General features: G+C 43.7%; 1 protein-coding gene across 1 annotated transcript in view; it reads left to right on the forward strand.

Annotated features, from left to right (window-relative positions):
* Positions 1-1,261: 1,261 nt before the first annotated feature.
* LOC126547677 (sushi, von Willebrand factor type A, EGF and pentraxin domain-containing protein 1-like) overlaps positions 1,262-19,779 on the forward strand; it is a 226,427-nt gene continuing 207,909 nt past the window's right edge. Inside the window, exons 1-3 of the mRNA XM_050195627.2 lie at positions 1,262-1,391; positions 4,630-4,720; positions 13,997-14,109. Of these exons, the coding sequence (XP_050051584.2) occupies positions 1,298-1,391; positions 4,630-4,720; positions 13,997-14,109 (298 nt within the window). The 5' untranslated portion in view covers positions 1,262-1,297. The remainder of the gene's footprint in view (positions 1,392-4,629; positions 4,721-13,996; positions 14,110-19,779) is intronic.

The raw sequence follows: 19,779 nt of genomic DNA on the forward strand, positions 1-19,779 counted from the left end.
GCTCCCATTTCTACTTTCGTCTCTTGCAATGAAGCTAAAAAAAAAGACGACGTGCAGTATTGTAGAAGACGCAGGGTTATTTTTCTCTCGCGATCCGGCATGTGCTGTAGCAATCCAATCACGAGAGCTCTACCAAACCATTCATCAAAATACAAGAATTTTGTTCATACCGAGAATTAGGCGTTTTAGAAGCACGTTTTTTTTTGAGCTAGACTATTTTAGTAGCGGAGGGAATCGGCTGTCGCGCTTCGGTCATCTGGGCGGGGCCTCCCCTTTTTTCTAAATTTGTACAAGACTATATTCACCTAAGGAAGGCGAGTATTTTAAAAGCGGAGAGCTTCGGTGCAGTGAGTGTGTCCTGACGTGTACTGACGTGTGCTGACATTTGTGTGGTCAGACATTTAAAGTGCTCCTACATGGAGGGAGCTTGCATATCTGGAGCCAGTGTAAATGATGTAAAATAAACCGTATTCTTTCGCTCCAACTCCCAGACGTACTCACCCCTGTGCCTAGAGGATTCCTGGCCTAAACGCTGCCCCGAGCCGCAACACCCGGCAGGTAATTCTTGTCGTAATTTTAGTTACACCGTCGTCTTCGTTAGTGAAACGACGTCATCAGGCCACCTCTTCATCCTCAACTTCGTCTTTGCCATACGTGGAAAGAAAAAAAAAAAGATAGAAAGAAACACCGTGGATCGAACGGCAACGTGCACTTGTTAGTTGGCCACGTTAGCCGCTGCGTAGACGCAGTTGTAGAGTTGGGTAGTTTATGCGTTTTTTTTTTTCCGGGGGGTGGGGTGGGGTGTACCTACTCTGTTAATACTTTTCACCCTACGAATATCAGGTACGTCAGTGCGGAAGCCCCTTTACTGTGTCTGATCACGAAGAATAAACATCGTCACGTTTATGCAAACACGTGATATTCTATTTATCCTGGAAGAGAGGTGTGGACATAACTTTGCGCCATATGCATGTAATATCGACCGCCTACACTCGAGAGCGCCCGCACGTTTCGAGCGCGGCTTGCGGGATATTTCGCCAAGTTCCTCGTCTTAACGTCTGGCTGCAAGAATGCAGCCAGACGCCCAAGTCGTCAGCACCAAAGACGGAACCAACGTGCAAAATGAAACGTGAGCCGACGCAGCGTTGCCACCCCTGCGGACATTCTTTATCTTAACGCCCAGGAGAGGCGTTGAGTTTCTCTGCTTGATATGACCGAAACTTCGTCTCGGAACACAGTTCGCACTCGCGAGTTTGCTCGCTGAGCTGCCTTGAAGTTGCACGGCTCACGCATAAGCATGAGGCTTACATTGTTCGTCGCCGTAGCAGCCGGATTTTGCATCGGATCGGCCCGTTTCCTCGAAGATGAAAACAATGAACAAAACGAACAGAGTGAGTGGTCCTCTCTCTTTCCTTGTAGCGAGTGCTTGTTTAAGCCGCAGTGAATGTCGTTTTCATTGGGCCGCAAATAACTCCGTATGATTAATATAACGTGAGGCTTTCGAAAATGACAGTCAAGCACAAAAATGTGGCCGCGATCTTTACCTGCGCTCTTTTTTTCCCTTGCACTGATAAAACACACTTAATATATGGTGGCTCATATACTTCCCTGTAAGCAACGATAACTACGTAATCGGATCCCAACGGTTCGCGCATGCCATTCGTGCAAAATAAGACGTTATTATTGGCGCCATTTGTTTGTCAGGACCCATCTAAAACATTAATAATTATCCTCAGTAATCTGCTAAATATCTTGCGCATTACCTAAATATCCGCTCACAAATTAACCCAGCAATGTGATGAAAAATAACTGATTATACTGGCTTGGGCGAGTTGGCAGCCTTTCATGACGACAAGCTTTTGCGACTAGGGGACCGCGACAAGTGACTAGACAGCCACAAGGGGAAACTTTCAACTGAATATTTACTGACGAACAGGGTGAACTTGAACGCACACACGAAGTATACGACGCGAATCCGGTTGAATTTAATTGAATTTATTCTGCAGCAAAGCTGCGATGATTGCCACGTATAAAAAAAAATCTACAGGTTGCAGCTTGAGGGGAGCCTGGCCACATCATGCACAGGGAAGCTTCGTAGTGGTTGACACCGAAAGCGCGCGTTTTAGATAACGCTGTGAACAACAAAAAATAAACAAGGAAAAGAAAACATACTGAAAGATGCAGAAACCACGATCAGTTTACACAACCAAATTGTCGTAAAAATATTTCACAAGCTTCTTGAAGCAGGTATCATCATCATCAGCCTGGTTACGCCCACTGCAGGGCAAAGGCCTCTCCCATAGTTCTCCAACTACCCCGGTCATGTACTAGTTGTGGCCATGTCGTCCCTGCAAACATCTTAATCTCATCCGCCCACCTAACTTTCTGCCGCCCCCTGCTACGCTTCCCTTCCCTTGGAATTCAGTCCGTAACCCTTAATGACCATCTGTTATCTTCCCTCCTCATTACATGTCCTGCCCATGCCAATTTTTTTCTTGATTGGAACTAAGATGTCATTAACTCGCGTTTGTTCCTTCACCCAATCCAGCAGGTAGGATAGTGGTGAAACCCGCCGTCGTGGCGTAGTGGTTCCGGTGCGGCGCGGCTAAGCCCAAGGGCATGGTATCGAATTCCGGCCGCGGCAGCTGCATTTCCACAGGGGTCGGAAATGCAAGAACGCCCGTGTGCCGTGCGTTGGGTGCACGTTAAAGACGCCCAGGTGGCCAAAATTAATCCTGAGTCCCCCGCTACCACGCGCCTCATAATCATATCGTGTCTTTTTATTTTATTTAGTTTATTTTATCTCTACATACTGCAGCCCCATAGGAGAGCTATTGCCTGCAGGAGTGGGTAAAAACAGTTGTGGACAAAAAGTAAAGTGAAATCAACAATGGCTCTTGCATTTGTACGAGAGACAAAGAACTGGAAAGTCGTTTTCATCGATTCTTAAAAGCAGCGAAACAATGAAATGCATACACATAAGGCAGTTACACATACTGGTTTTCATAGAGAGCACTTTCGAATTCGCTTATCGGTAGTGAACGAAGGCAGCCAGGTAAGGAATTCCATGCTTCTCTTGTGCGGGGAAAGAAGCTGTACTTGAGAATATTTGTACGGGCATAGAAATGGTTAAGATTAAGCTTGTGGAAGTTAGGCGCGCAAGACACCTCAGAATTTAATTTTAATGATAGCGGTGAAACAAAAGAGAACATGAACTTGTAACCGACAACAGAACTCATCGTACATATATGCTACCTAAAAAACAACAAAGAATCTGTAAACAAAACGACAAGGTCCTGGGAACGCTTTCTTGGTACCAACCAAATGCACGTCATATTTCGTCAGTGTGTAAAATATCACCCTGCTCGTCCATAAAAATTCACTTGAAAGTTCGCACTTGCGGCTGTCAAACAGTCACTTTTGCGTAGCGCAATAACCAAATATTGCGCAAGCTTCTGAAAGAAAAAAAGGAACCACTGCCCTTGGAGGTCTACAGCAGCCGAGAAACTTTCTGCGTTTGCTTTGTGCCGAGCGTCCGCGTGCCGTCTGCGGCGCGCGAGTTTCCCTTAAACGTGCAGGTGAGAACGGACGCGTACATTTATTTCCCATGTCGTTACAAAAAATTTAAATTAAATTGTGGCGTTTACGTGCCAAAACCACGATCTGATTATGAGGCACGCTGTAGGACTCCGGATTAATTTTGACCACCTTGGATTCTTTAACGTGCACCTAAATCTAAGTATACGTATTTTTTTCTTCTCTTTTCTTTTTTTTTCGCACTTCGCCCCCATCGAACTGGGGCCGCCGTGGCCAGGATGCGATCCCGTGACCTCGTGCTTAGCAGCGTAACACCATAGCCACTAACCAACCACGGCGGGTAAAACGTCTCGTTAGTCCCTTGTAGGACTAACGGCAGGTCTTTAGGGAATTAGAGTATATTTGTTTTCATTTGAACCTGGATTTTTCTTGCGGTGAAGATAGCGCAAGACCTCATAGCTGCGAGCTGTCGCGTCATGGTGTGGTCTGAGACCAGTGGGGATGCCGACCAACGAGTGGTGGCGTTTATTGTAATCATGCTGCGTGCAGCGCGCTTTGCGATATAAAAGTCGGTCCAGCTTAACTCAGGCCAGAACTCCGAGCTTCAATAAGTTTAACTGTCTTGCAAACACTGATTTCAGCTGCTTGAGCAATATTTGCCCTGGAGCTTGACGGCGAAAGTTTTCCAGCTGTGGCCGTTTGCAATGAAGTGCCCTTTCATGGGTCTTAATATACTCCACTAATGATTTGCCACAGGAAAATTTGCATTACGCTGAAATTGTGGTTCCGAATTCCAAAATCATTCCAAATTTGCTTTAAATTTCCAATAATCATTTATTTATCGTTGTCAGCGGTCTTATTGGCTAAAAAATACTCTAGGGCGGTGGCGAGGACGCTCGACTCACTCGCGTTCCCGGATGTTCGACTTCGTTCGACTTCTCCACATAACACACATGCTATGGTGGGTGTCTGCGTTGTAAGACAGCCACTGAAAGCTGCAACATGCACCTAGCGTAGAAGCAAAAACGGTCAACGAGATACTCCTGCTTCGACTGTGCGTCTGACCCTCTAATCTTTATTCCTGTTGTGCAGTGTGTACGGAGCCTGAGGATATGTACATACACCACAGAGTACACCAAGAAAACGAGTACCGAGAAAAGTTTCCGGTAGGCACCCGGCTCACGTAAGTATGCCTAAAGTACTTGCCTGCTTGTCCTCCTTGTTCTGTTCGAGCGAAAATACGATGGATAAAGTGATGCCGTGGTAAAGGACTCCGTATCGTTTTTTCAGTTGCATTAAAGAACATTAGGGTATGAAGAAGAAGTACATCCACTCAATAAACATCGCAAATGAATAATACTAATTTGCCACTTAGCAGGTTTAATTACTCTTCATTTGAAATGCTTTCATAGTTTAAATCAATAAAACGTGGAAGTCACCTAATCGATCACGTTTTAAACTATTGATGCATGAAGATAATGAAGATAAATGAAGGGCCCATTTCCCTGCATTAGGCTACCGAAGAGGCCAATGGTTACTACAACTACGGAAAGCAAGGATCATTAATGTTGAGATCTTTGTTCTTCCTTTCAATCGGAGACAGGCTTAAAGGGAAAAGAAAAAAGAACACATCTTTTGGGATGAAACCCCGTCGGCATGTCGCTCTATGAAATGTGTCATAATCCACTAGTGGTTCCGCTTCTAAACTAGCGGAAACTAATGTGACTGTATATGTAACGGCAGCCCTGCGAGTATTATATAGCGCCGCTCTGACCATGGAGATGGATGTGAAAGATCTTGTATGAGACTCAAGTTAAAATTGTGATCAAGCAACTGGCTGGTATATTATTCGTAACGGTAACAGCGCGATCAAAACGACGACGGAAGGTCCTTTCACTCCGTCGTCGTTTTGATCGCACAGTTACCATTATGAATGCATGCCATCCTTACAAAAATTTTAATAGACAGTCCATAGACAGTCTATAGACATTTGTCTATGAAGTCTATAGACTGTTTATACACTGTCTATAGACTGTCTATAGACTTATGGCCATACACTTTTATAGACTAGTCTATAGACTGTCTATACACTGTCTATAGACAGTCTATAGACTTATGGCCATACTTCTTATAGGCTAGTCTATAAGTGAGTCTACAGACTGTCTATAGACTTATGGCCATACACATTTATAGACTAGTCTATAAAAAGTCTATAGACTGTCTATAAACTATATATAGACAGTCTATAGACTTATGGCCATACTTTTTATAGACCAGTCTATAAACTATATATAGACAGTCTATAGACTTATGGCCATACTTTTTATAGACCAGTCTATAAAAAGTCTGAGTCTACAGACTTATGGCCACGCACTTTTTATAGACTAGTCTATAAAACGTCTGAGTCTATAGACTGTCTATAGAGTGTCTATGGATTAATTAAAATTCATGTTTGTAGACAGTTGTCTGCAGAATGTCTATGGACAAGTGTATAGGCTTACAGTTCTACTTTTGTAGACTGAAGTTTGGAGAATGTCTATAGACTATCTATAGACTATTCCTCTAGACCAGTCTATAGACAGCCTATAGCCTTATAGCCATACACTTTTTATAGACTAGTCTATAAAAAGTGTGAGTCTACAGACTGTCTATATACTGCCTATAGATTAATGAAAATTTATGTTTGATACAAATGTCTACAGAATGTTTATAGACAAAAGAATATAGGGTTATACAGTTCTACTTTTGTAGACTGAGTCTTTAAAATGTCTATACATAGTCAATAGACATTCTATAGACTTCAGTCTACAAAAACAGAACTATATAATCCTATACACTTTTTCTATGATATTCTGCAGACATTTGTCAACAAGCATGAATTTTCATTATTCTATAGACAGACATTTTATAGACAAGTCTACGAAGAGTGTATAAGGCTATAAGTCCATAGCTATCTGCTATCTACAAGTTAACATTTTTGTTTACATATGGTAGCAATAAAATTTTGAATGTATTATGCATGTGCACTTGTTGCTTTTAATCTGCACTTATGCATTAATATTGGTAGATTAATAGTGCTCCTGAACCAGCTGTACTCTCATATATGTTTCACAAACAGAAATAATTTAGTGCTGAATCATGCAGTGCAAAAAAGGAAACAAATGCACCGTCAATGAATTAACTGTTTTTATTAAAGATATAATAGATGAATTTCCTAAAAATACATGTCTTATGCTATTACGGAAAGAGATTAAATATTTACACTACTTCCCCTTGACAAGGAGGTCGCCAGGCTGGCCTTGACCTTGGTGTGATTAGACCCAAAGGTGATGCAGGTGTATGCTGCAAATAAGTAGATGCAGCAATATAAGACAAAAATAACAAGTGTGTATTCTTTGTATGCTCATTAAGCAGCTTAATATATTTGCTCAAACCGTATAAGTCAATACTTCATGAGGTTTAACTATGACTAATGGCTGCTTGTCAATACAAATCAGTACCATTATACAATGTTTTATTTTATGGTATGGTGAACAATTATACAGCCACAACTGCTGCCCGTGCCAGCAACAGTATGTTCCCTTTTATGACAAGTTCATATATGATGCATTAATGTACTTATCCCAAATGATCTCTATATTTATTGCTGAAACGTTACCCAGTTGGACTGTCTGTACATTTTTTGGCTGGTAGTTATGTATGCCCGTGCAGAGGGATATGCTCAGAAGACGTGACTGGAGTATTCACAGTATCATGCCAAAGATTGTAATTTATTTTGCCTAATACACATATAAATGTATTTCTCCTACTCTTATACCCCTGACACACGGGCAAAACTAAAGTCCTTTCCAGTAAACCCCTTTTGCTACTCTGAAGGACCCTTTGCAGAAAGGACTTGCGCCGATGACACACGGCACCGCACTGAACTTCTTTAGGTAGTTCCTCAGGTGAACGCCGCAAGAAAAATAGCGCTGGCTGTTAAAGCCACAAGAGAGAAAACATTCTTAAAAAGCTGCGTATTTAATTACACTTAGCTACTGTAGAACCTAAAAATATATTTTTTCATTGTTGATGGCTAATAATGCTTATAGTCGTTTATTTTATTCGCGTTTTTGCGTTGTTAGCAGCCATTTAACTTGGTCCAGCAACTATATGCAGCCGGTATTTTGCTGTGCGTGCTGTTTATTCTGGTGATGCGCACGTTTCTGTCGTCCTTTTTCACGTCTTTGTCGTCCCTTCCTTTGTGCGTGCAGGCGTAACGCGTTTTATTCAATATGTTATTCCAACAACTGTGGTTTCTTCTGGGTATTTCCTGCGGGCGCTGATTGTGCAGTCTCCATCTCGCGACGTGAACACACCACATGCGCGCAGCAAACAACGACGACACTGCCGGAATTCAACATGGCGGCACTAGCGACGTTATGCGAACGTTTGAGAGTATAGCTGGAGGAAATCTTCACTATTCGACAAATTGTATTACCGCTAATAATTAAAACATTTTCGCAAGGTAAAAAAAAAAAAACCTATGGACACCGTAGTTGTGTGGCAGGTTTCCTTCTATTGACGAGTTGTGCACGCTGTGCGCGAGAGTAACTCCTTTTCCGCTCGAAAAGTAGTTACGCGATCTCCTTTCCCGAAAAGGAACTTTGCCGTAAAGGAGATACTCCTTTGTCGTGTGTCACTGCACTTGAACGCCTTTCCGGTAGATGTCCCCTTACCTAAAGGACTTTAGAGTGCCCGTGTGTCAGGGGTATTAAATGAATGGGTCTTTGGCTATAACTTCAACCGAAGGCAGATGGATTGATTGTATTGATATCGTCACTTAGTTTCTTACAGGTAATGAGGCCTCTTGGGCATGTTAACAGGTTTCCAACTTAGGTATACCACATGAGCATCCGAAATACCACGCGAGCACTTTGTGTCATGGCACGACGGACATGCACCTTCTAGGAAACAGAACTGATACTATAGTTAGAATGAAAATTCTATTACAGTAAATTATTTAAGGTACTTTCAAAGATGAAAATATTTTCTAGGGTTTCGAGGTCCAGGACTTTTAGTTAACGCAAAAAAAAACATAAATTCAGTAAGAAATGCCATGTCAGTATGGTTGACTTAATTTTTTCCGATAAATGGGCAAATTTCCCTGAACTTTTTATGAGGTGAAACGTTTTAAAATTATATTTACCTGAGAGATTCTCTGGAAAATGTGTATGACATATAACAAGACAGCATACCTATGTGGTCATTTTAAAATTTCACGATCTTTTTCCAAGCCTTCCCTGGCTGCTTTCATGAAAATTTTCTGGCAATCTATGACACCCGCAGCTTAAGTGCAATAGAAAAAATATTGTGATTTCATGCTTGCCAAGTACTGCCAGTCCATAATATTTAGATAAAACGAATAACACGCCAGTCCCTTGACATGCAGTATTAGATCCAACTGACTTGAATCCCTTGTTTAATAAAGCTGACAAGGGCTTGGGCAAGTTCGTAATTGATGGCCACGCGAGTACAGCACTGAAGACAAGGACACAGAGACACACACGTAAAGCAAATGCAACAAGGTGAGGGAAAACAATGAGTTCTTTTTACGGTTCAATAGTAGTTTTCTGTATAACTTGCACTCATCACTTTTGCCTCTAGTTAACTTTGTTTACCTCTGACTAAAGACTACATGGCAATATGAATCAGTACCATTATGACGTTTCGTTATATTACAGTATGATAAGCAACCGTAATGGTCGCCGGTGCCAGCAACGGTACGTTTCGTTTCAAGACAGGTTCATGTGACACACAGTGTACTTATAAAAATAAAAGAAATGCGAGAATCCCAAACTATTCCTATAATAGTAATTGTTCAAACAAAGATACCCGGCTGGATCGACTGTGCACATTTTTCAGGTGTTACTGCAATATGCCCGTGCCGAACGAACATGCTCAGCATAGTGACTGCAGTTTTGAACAATCACGTTAATAATTGCAATTTATTTCCGCTTCGAACAGTCTGCAATGTCCCTTTTCTCATACTTCGAGATGAATACATTTGCCACACTTTCAGTAGAATGCACATGAATGGGGGCGTATTGATAACGTTACTTATCAACTAAACATGTTACGATCTCTTAAGTGTGTTGATGAGGGTAGAACAAATGCAATGTCCACTAAATTATTTGAATAATCCGTGCGTTATCTACTAAGAAAAGACCACCAAATCGATAATCTGGCTCTTTTTTCTTTTGTACAGCGCATATAGTATACAGTCTGTCCAAGACGACGGCACTACAAGGGCTTCATACGAAGCACGACTGGCACAATGCGAATCTGCGCCAGCAGCTGCCTGGTGATTAACAGCACGTAAACTGCATAACGCCGAAGCATCGAAAGGCGCTTAACGCTCTTCATATAGCCCGAAAGATAACTTCTGCTGCTAAACTGTTTATAAAAGAGACAAAAAACAAATATTCGAACTACCGTCAAACGCAATGCCTTCAGTTTGAAACGTGCAAAGATGGTTCCCGGAGCGACTAATTTATTGTTCTCTAATTTTTTCGCCTAAGTTGGGAAGCTGCGAGTAACTGGGCTTATCGCAGGTCTCATGCTCCAAAAGCATTTGTGGTTGCATATATTTAGATAGGGTGAATCTAGATATTTCTGCTAGATATTTCTTCGTCTCGTGTTTTGCTTGCGGCAACTAACCAAAATTATTTAGATTGGTTGCAAGGAAGCTTAAAAATACTCCTGCTATTAAACTTTACGAAAACGGCAGCGCACACACTGCTGGAGCATGCCCCGCAACCACGGCCCTTCATCCGAGTACGCTCGCAGTTATACAACTATACGCCTCTGTTTGAAAATTCATGCTAACACAATTTTGAGATATATACGTAAAGCGTGTCACGAGAATTTCACTACACATGCGGCGCAGCATTCATCGCGGCCGGATCAAGCGCCACGAAATGAGATCCACCACACCGGCTGCTCAACATACACAATCCGCTTAGTGGCAGCTCAGTATCAAGTTAAACCATGGTGTACCTCCTTTTTTACGCACATCAACTATAACGCTAAAATCAAGAAGCCCGAGCGATCGCTCGCCGTAAAACATACCGTATCGTAGAAGCGAGAACAAGAGCGCGGTATCATGTCAACAACAAACCGACACTATACCCTAGTCGCCTGCGCTACATGCAGCCGGTTCGCGCTACGAAATGCGCTTACCTAATCATGATCTATTGACGCAAACATCTTTGCTAAAGCTTACCGTTCAGTGTAGTTGACGTGTGATGCCACAAAGAATTCACGCGTACACAGACACCAACGTTCAGGCAGACACCGCACACCGCTACAAGCGTTTACGTACCTGGCGCACTCGTTGAGAATTCAAAATGACGCGGACAGACGGCGCACCGCCGCGCATGCGCAGAAGCTCCGCGCGCCGGACGTGCGCGCTCCGAGGAGTGCGAGCGCCTTTCTCTTTTTTTTCTCTTTCTCTCTTTCTCTCTGCGCGCCGAAACGGGTTGCTTTTCTTTTCCATTTTTCATCCTTTTTTCATGAACGAAGGAAATAACGTTATAGAAAATAACGAAAATAGAAATCTTATCGACTTTCGTCTATAGAAAGTCTATTGAAAAATAACAGAGAAATATAAATAGCGGCTGTATCGACTTTCGTCTATAGGTAGCCTATAGAGAGGAAGTAGACAAAAAAGAAACAAACACCTTATCAACTTTTTTCTGCAGACCGTCTATAGACTGCGAATAGACAAAAAGAAATCGAAATCTTATCGACCTTCGTCTATAGAAAAGTTATAGATAAATAACAGAGAAAAATAAATAGAGGCTGTATAGACTTTCGTCTATATGTAGTGTATAGACAGGAAGTCGACAAAAAAGAAACAAACATCGTATCAACTTTTTCTCTATAGACTGTCTATAGACTGTGAGTAGACAAAAAGAAATAGAAATCTTATCGACTTTTGTCTATAGAAAGTCTATAGACAAATGATAGAGAAAAATAAATAGAGGCAGTATCGACTTTTGTCTGTAGGTGTCTGTTGTGGGAAAGCAGACAAAAAAGAAACGAACACCATATCGACTTTTTTCTATAGACTGTCTATAGACTGCGAATTGACAAAAAGAAATAGAAACTTTATCGACTTTTGTCTATAGACAGTCTATAGACTTTGTATCAAGAAAAGTCCAAATCTATAGAAAGGCAAGGTCGTCTATAAAAAGTCTATAGACTTTCTATAGAGAGTCTAAAGTCATTTTTGTAAGGGGCAACTCGCCCAACTTTCCACTTTAATACCTGATATATTATCTTGTGCTACCCGTCGCGCCAGTTAGGTCACCCAGATGCGAGGTTCTGGCTGTGTAATGCGCCAGGTGGACTGAAGAGAACAAGGGACTTATTATAGTCCCTCAGATGGTAAAGAAGGCAGCAGTCAGTGAAATAGGGGGATTCGTAACGGTTCGCCGCCTTCTGTTGATACGGTAGAGCGCCACGTGGAACACCGCAGAAAGCACGCGGATGTCTTATTTCTATTTTCTTCTAGCCGTGGTCGCCTGATCCATCATTAACCCCCCCCCCCCCCCCCCGAAATAACAAAAAAAAAGAGAGAAACACGCAGACTCAAAGCAATGTTCTAATCTAAGATGACGCGAAGCTGTTCTTATATAGTTGGCTAGATAGCAGCGGTAGCTGGGGGGGGGACACTTGTTTGACGATGCTTGTATGAAGTATGTCTGCTATACTGGCCAATCTTGCGAGGCAGCCAGCAGCTAGCGCCTGAAAAGTGGAGTGAAGTGGCAAAGCAAGTTTTGCTTTAAAACCGGTCGTGCACAGAGCACAGGACAAGCTGCAATGACGTTGAGGAAGATATATAATTATAATCAAGGTTGATGCAAGTAGTGAAATCATTTTTGCAAAGAATCACCAAAGGCTCGTTTATGTATATACCGTCCATAATTCTTGTACTGTTGTCTTGCACTATCTATTTTCAACTGGCTGGCATGTATGTAAATTAAATCTGCTTCTTTAAAACAGGGGATGCACCCGTAGAATTTGAAGTAAACTGGAAGGTGCAAAGCGCTATGCTAACGTTCGACTTCGGGCTACAGTCGAGTGGATGGCAATTTGCCGTTTCATGAGGTATTAACAGTATTTAATTAACCGCTCTCATAAAGCATTGTTTCACATATATTACAACATTTGTGCTGGATATACGTAATTTTGTAGGGCAACAACGTCGGAATTTCTGCTGTAATGCGTAAAGTCTGAAGACAGTGGTCAAAAACTACTGATTCTTTGTCTTTTCTGTTGCTGACTCATGCGTTATTGACGAACGTAGCTTGCATACGGCTGTTAGGTTTCATAGTATTCACCATAAAGAGAAATACGAGAATTATGCATCTGGTGAGTGGGGGAAAGATTTAAGCGGCAACTAGATGGAACAATATTTCCCGCGTATTTCTGGAGAGGTGTCGCCTTGCCTTAGCACTGTCACTACTATTTTCTACGTTGTACCTCCTTTGGAAATATACACACACGCCACTGCAGAGAGCCATTAATTTTGTCATAAAACTTAGCTGAATTAGGCTACTTGAATGATCCTGCGCTTGAATGTCGCAGCATGTAGTAGCCTAGGATAGCTTCACCAAGCGTTCGGTCGTTTGACGCAAGATATGTGACCACACAACTCAGAAAAAATTCTGCTTTGGGCCACATGTGGGGTAGACATACGCGACTCGAGACCCGCCGTGGTTGCTTCGTGGCTATGGTGTTGGGCTGCTGAGCACGAGGTCGCGGGATCGAATCCCGGCCACGGCGGCCGCATTTCGATGGGGGCGAAATGCGAAAATACCTGTGTACTTAGATTTAGGTGCATGTTAAGGAAACCCATATAGTCCAAACTTACGGAATCCCCCACTACGTCGTGCCTCATAATGAGATCGTGGTTTCGGCGCGTAGAACCCCATAATTTTCTCGAATGACAACTGCCGTCGGTTAGCTGTGCTTAAATGTGCTGTTTTGGCCGGGCGCATCCCAGTATCTTTTCAGCAAAAGTACTTAGCTTATGCATGTTTTTGTACACATTCAACACAATATATATAATGTGACAATTCGTTTATGCGTAACTGCCTATTTTTGAAGGTCTAATTAGTAATATGTTAGTGAGATCGTGTGGCCTCGGACATTTCCGTGCAACATGCCGTATACATACATATACACACAGTTTTTTTGTAAGTGTAAACTTCCTGCTGGTATCGTGCCGGACACCGTGATTCGCAATGTTGGCATCGGTTTCTGCTGGAATAAACGTTTTCTAAACGAAAAAGCACTCTGCTAAGCAAGCTTTCCACTGAACGCATATGTTCTACATGATTGAGCCTCCTGTTACCTATTTATAAACAGAGCTTATGAACAGCGCAATCATCCTAGTACCTACGCTGTCCAGGTACCGCTGTGGTTCGGGTTACATTCCCAGGGATATCAAAACCTGGAATGCGACCTGCCAAGTGAAAGACGACGGGTCTGTGGGCTGGTATATCGGCAAACACGACTGCAGACGTGAGTACAACTTTTAATGCGTTCTTCTTTTGCACCTTTTCCGCCTCGAATGCCACGAGTTGCGTCCTGACGCTCTCTGCATGACGCTCCCCTCCGGAGATTTCAGCAGGATGTAACATTTTGTATGGTGACCACATGTGGTTTTGTCGGGTTCACAGTTGTCTCTTGAAGATCCCATGTCCTCGTGCTTAATTCTTACAATGGTACCTAAACTTCATGCACCTGTGGTCATAGTCTCATGCTAAGATTACTAGAAAGAATTATGGCGATGCAATCGCTCAGCCAACGTACATGGGAATCTGGCGTACTTCGTGAACTTTTTAATTACGATTTCGTACGAATTGGCATAGAAGGTGTAATGCAGCTTCTTTAATTATTTCTTCTTGTTCAAATGTGTTGCGTGCTAGCATCATAACATTTCTGCTCAGCAGGTAAATGTTTGCAATTCGCAACTTAATTTATTACGTAATTTACGACATTTAAATAAATCGTGACACTTTCAAGGTTGCGTGTCGGTAAATTAAGATGATGCTAGGTAGACAACAGTCACTAGGCGTGGCTAATTTTAACTTCTAATCAACTAAATTTGTTTTCTATATCCTTAAGGTCATCGAATGGTAGAAATTAAATTATGGGGTTTTACGTGCCAAAACCACTTTCTGATTATGAGGCACGCCGTAGTGGAGGACTCCGGAAATTTAGACCACCTGGGGTTGCCATTTGTTGGGCGTGTTGGTAAATTGAAAGCATATTTAGCGCCAGCAAACAAGGACGTAAGGGAGACGGCAACACAATGCGCTATGTACACGTGAGACCATCGGTTTGTTGCGCGAAACCACATCGACCCCTTCAGAGATACATCGATTCACTTCACCTTGTGGGGCGCACTTTGAAATCCTTCGCACTATGCTCAGAAGTTCCGGCGCGCTCAACCTTGGTTCTACGGCGAACTTGGGGCCAAGTTCAAGAACACCTTCAACGTAGTCTGTAAGACTAACCTCGCCGAAGGTCCTGACGCCGCAAGGTCCGGCAGGTTTCTTCTTAGGGATGCTGTCACGCAGGCCGGGTAAGGTCCTCTGCCACAGAAATTCCGTGCCGCTACTGATGATCGCCAAGAAGTCGGTCCACTTCCTGCAGGCACCCTGTTGTTTCCCTGGAGCGCCCAGCGTCGCTCTCAGCAAACCTTTCACCACCCTCGCTTGCCTTTGCCACTCACTTCTCATTATCTTTAGGACTCTGATGCCATGGCCAACGGAAGGAGCAAGGCCACCAAACAACCGCAGGACTTCGTTGGGCAAATGTTTACAGCGAATTGTGTTGTCGTCTCCCTTACGTCCTTGTTTGCTGGCGCTAAATATGCTTTCACCTGGGGTTCTTTAACGTGCACCTAAATCGAAGTACACGGGTGTTTTCGCATTTCGCCCCCATCGAAATGCGGCCGCCGTGGTCGGGATTCGATCCCGCGACCTCGTGCTCAGCAGCCCAACACCATAGCCACTGAGCAACCACGGCGGGTAATGGTAGAAATTGGAGTCTAAAATAATGATTCTGACCATATAAGGAACTTGCAATAAAAAAATTGCGTCAAGAACGTTATACGAATTCGCAAGGTCGCCTCAATTCAGAAGGACTAAGCTTGGGCAACTACGTGTGCTACCCAACTATCCCACGCTGGTTTAACAGCCATACTGGCGGCTCCCATCTAGACAGTATAGCGCCAGATTTTCCTGCATTACGCGTAGTAAAAAACTCCGTGTATATATACGTTCAGTTTTCATTGTTAAAATAGTATTCCGTAATAGCAGCCCGCGTGTCAAGTTTTCCTATTTATGAATGCTTTTAGATAATCAGGAAGAGTTCTAATCTCCTATAAGATTAAAATAAATAAAACAACTGATATGCCCAGTACTCGGCATATCAAATGATCCCATAAGATTATATGGCAACCCGCAGGTCATTATATAGCTTTCCCATTTGTTCATATGGTATCATTAGATATAGAGGCTATATATAGAGCATATTTGTTTCTAATTCGGAAAATCTACGTTATAAAGAGCTGTATATAATTCGTGTGTTCAGTTCACTTTTGGCGCATATAACTAATAGTGACAATTTGCTAATCTCACCCCCGTGACCCGCAGGCGAACTAATTTATTTTTGAAATAAACACCTTTCCTTTTTACCGAAGGACCCCTTACAAGAAGGAGTTTCGCCGCTGACACAGGTGTTTTCAGTAATGAACGACAAGAAGGGGAACCGAGGGGCCCGATTATTATTAATCATATCATAAGAGGCCAACAAACAAAAGCAGCAAGTACAACATAGGGGAAATTACTCGTACTTACTAATTGAATTGGTGCGGTTTGTTGACTTTTTATGATATGCTTCCAGTGAGCGACGCAGCAAAACACGTGGCGCTGCTTCTTCAAACTAAAACTGACAAAACGTTACAAAAAACGCGCATCTGATCAATGCAAAGTAAACAAAAAGGTGAGCTAATTTTATTCTTGTGACAGCACTAAAAAGTTTTAAAGGGGCCCTGAACCACTTTTTATCGAAGTGGGGAAAGATATTTGAAGTGAAGATAGGCTATTTCAGAACCACTCTAAGTACTTCAGTACGTTCAGCAGAAGCGGAGTAATGGGGAATCAAACACGGCCTCAGCTGTGCTCCCCTTCCTCCTCCAATGCCTTGCACTGCGAAGGCTACGGCGGAGACGTCACCGTGGCGCGCAGTTCAAATTTCCGATTTGGTGCCTATGCCGCGCTAAACGTAAGCCAAACGCGGCTGTCCTCAGAGAGCCGCAGCGCGCTTAGCCACTGGTCTCGTGGCGGCACTTCGCGGTGGCCGCGGTGTAGCCGAGCGCAGCGACCAATAGCAGAGAGCGAGGCTCAAAGAGAGCGAGGCTCATGGGGTTTTTGAAACGAGAGCGTTTCAGAAAAGGGTGACTTCGCGCTCCGCTTGCGAGCTCCACGGACCGTGTACGACAGCAGAACTTGGCTGAGATGTTCACAACAGCGTATGCTACCCGCGGACTATGTTATTTCGCCAAGCCCGAGGGGTGGTTCAGCGTCCCTTTAAGGTGAGCGCCGCTCCGCTCACATTTCACTCGTTCAAGCATGGTGGAGAGCTGCCGCTGATATAGTTGACCCCCCATGTGAGCGCGTCTCCCATATACCACAACGATGCTCACGTAGCTGCAAAAGGCTCAATTGCCTTGGCAGAGGCAGGCGAGGACAGCATTTTGCCCAGCTGCTTTTGGCTTTCTGGTATCGGAATGAGCGTTGTGAGAACGCGCTAGCATTCCCACTGGGCCGCTGTGTGCAAGTTGTTGGGATACGCTGGTATGAACGGACAATAAACGTCGAGCTTAGAAAAAAAGCATACGGTAGTTCGGAACCGAGATAAAACTTGAACCATGCGAATCACTCTGCCTCGTGTAACGACTATGGACGAAGCCATAGAGTAACGAAGCTGCCAAAGCCCAATGGGACGCGACGGTGGCGAACCATGCCGAGTGTTTCTTTTTTTAAACGGAAGGCTAAAAAAAATGTCATATCTATAGGCTCTGCTGTTTTTGCTGATAGACTCGTGACTATAGGCAGCATTAGCAGCAAGAAAATTTTCAACAGTAACTTCACTAATTATCTAAAATAGGTTACACCACTTTTTAATGACTAACTTTCAGGTTCATGTTTTAACGTGAAATTCAAGTCGAGGGGTATAGTGAAGTCATGTCAGCTTAGCAGAAATACTATTTAGCAAAATCCAGTTCAGCAGGAATCCTGTGTCACAAAATTCTATTACCCGCCGTGGGTTGCTTAGCGGCTATGGTGTTAGGCAGCTAAGCACGAGGTCACGGGATCGAATCCCGGCTACGGCGGCCGCATTTCGATGGGGGCGAAATGTGAAAACACCTTTGTACTTAGATTTAGGTGGGCGTTAAAGAACCCCAGGTGGTCAAAATTTCTCGAATCCCCCACTACGACGTGCGTCATAATCAGATCGTGGTTTTGGCACGTAAAACCGCACGATTTAATTTTAAAACTCTAATATTTATCCATTTTTACTTTGGGCTGGCAGTTTGTGAATGCTGCTCTTACACAAGTGCGGCCCTTACTCGGGTTTATACGTTGCATCCTAGAATTTTCACGAGCATCACCGACTCCATCCGTGGTTGTTTAGCGTCTTTGGCTTTGCGCTGCTAAGCACAAGGTCACGGGATAAAAAAGAAAAACATTTATGGGGTTTTACGTGGCAGAACCACTTTCTGATTATGAGGCACGCCGTAGTGGAGGACTTTGGAAATTTCTACCACCTGGAGTTCTTTAACATGCTCCTAAATCTAAGTAAACGGGTGTTTTCGGCCCCATCGGAATGCGGCCGACGTGACCGGGATTCGATCCCGCGACCTCGTACTCAGCAGTCCATCACCATAGTCACTGAGCAAACACGGCGGGTAAGGTCACGGGATCACATCTCAACCGCGGCGGCGCAAAAAAAAAATAATAACAGCCGTGCACCGTGCATTGGGTGCACGTTAAAAAACCCCAAGTGATCTAAATTAATCCCAAGTCCCTCACTACGGCATGCCTCATATTCAGATCGCGGTTCTGGCTCGTAAACCCCCTGAATTTAATGAACACTGACCTTCCTGAAAAATATACGATGACGCAAAATAGCGTGTGGATTTGAGCACTGCGACGGCCACTTAACTGTTGCTTTGCTTTCGGGGTACAATTTCACCCCCAAAAAATAATTTTATTATATTTGTTTGTAGCGGTAGCGTCTACAGCACTGCCCTCAGTCGTGTTTAGCAATGAGGCAAGCACAAGTGCCAGCTCTTGCGTGGTGCCTCGGGCCACTATATAGGAGCAAATTTCGGCAATCCTGACGCCGGCGACGTGACGTATCTGACCTCGCCGGTCGCTGGATGACACGATGGAAACACCGGACTACATATATTCGTGCCTCAAAGGGCTCTTAATGCTTGCAAAACATCAGTACACAAGTACCCCCTTGATAGCCAAATACCGGGACCACGTCGTCTCTTGGACAAAGTAGTTTCTAATAATACATTTAAACATATATACGTAGCTCTTGAGTACCGCAGAGCCAGTTGTTTTTGTCGTTGTGGCCTCAACATGAACAACCGGCTTTTGCGATAACATTTTTTTGCACCACGGCCATTCGTTTTCTTTGCGTATTTTCTTCCGAAGATTAGCGCTCCGGAGAACTGCTGAGACGTCCTTCTCCATGTATGTGCACGTTCTCCTGCACGATGAGCAGGCTCATAATCGCGCTTAATTGATGCCGCTGCTATGACGCAGTCGAGGAAGCAACTTGTCACCGGTCCTGCGCGAGCCTGTAGTCCTACGGTATCGACTGTACAGTCTGCTAACACGAGTAGCCAATTCCGCGGAACTGTATACTTACGCCGACGTAAAGTTTGCTCTCTATTTGTCATGCCGGCTCTGTGGCTACGGCGTTCTGCTACTGATCACGACGTCGCGGGTTCGATGCCCTGCCGCGGCACCCGCGCTCCGATTGAAGCGGAATGCAAAAAGAAAGTCACAGTATCGCCTGAAAGGCGAAGCATTCATAGTGATAAATTATTAGACAACTACACGAAGTAAGGCTCGCAGGCCTACCGGCCGTATAAATTGCAGT

Source organism: Dermacentor andersoni, chromosome 1 (genome assembly GCF_023375885.2).
Source record: "Dermacentor andersoni chromosome 1, qqDerAnde1_hic_scaffold, whole genome shotgun sequence".
Classification (NCBI taxonomy): Eukaryota; Metazoa; Arthropoda; class Arachnida; order Ixodida; family Ixodidae; genus Dermacentor; species Dermacentor andersoni.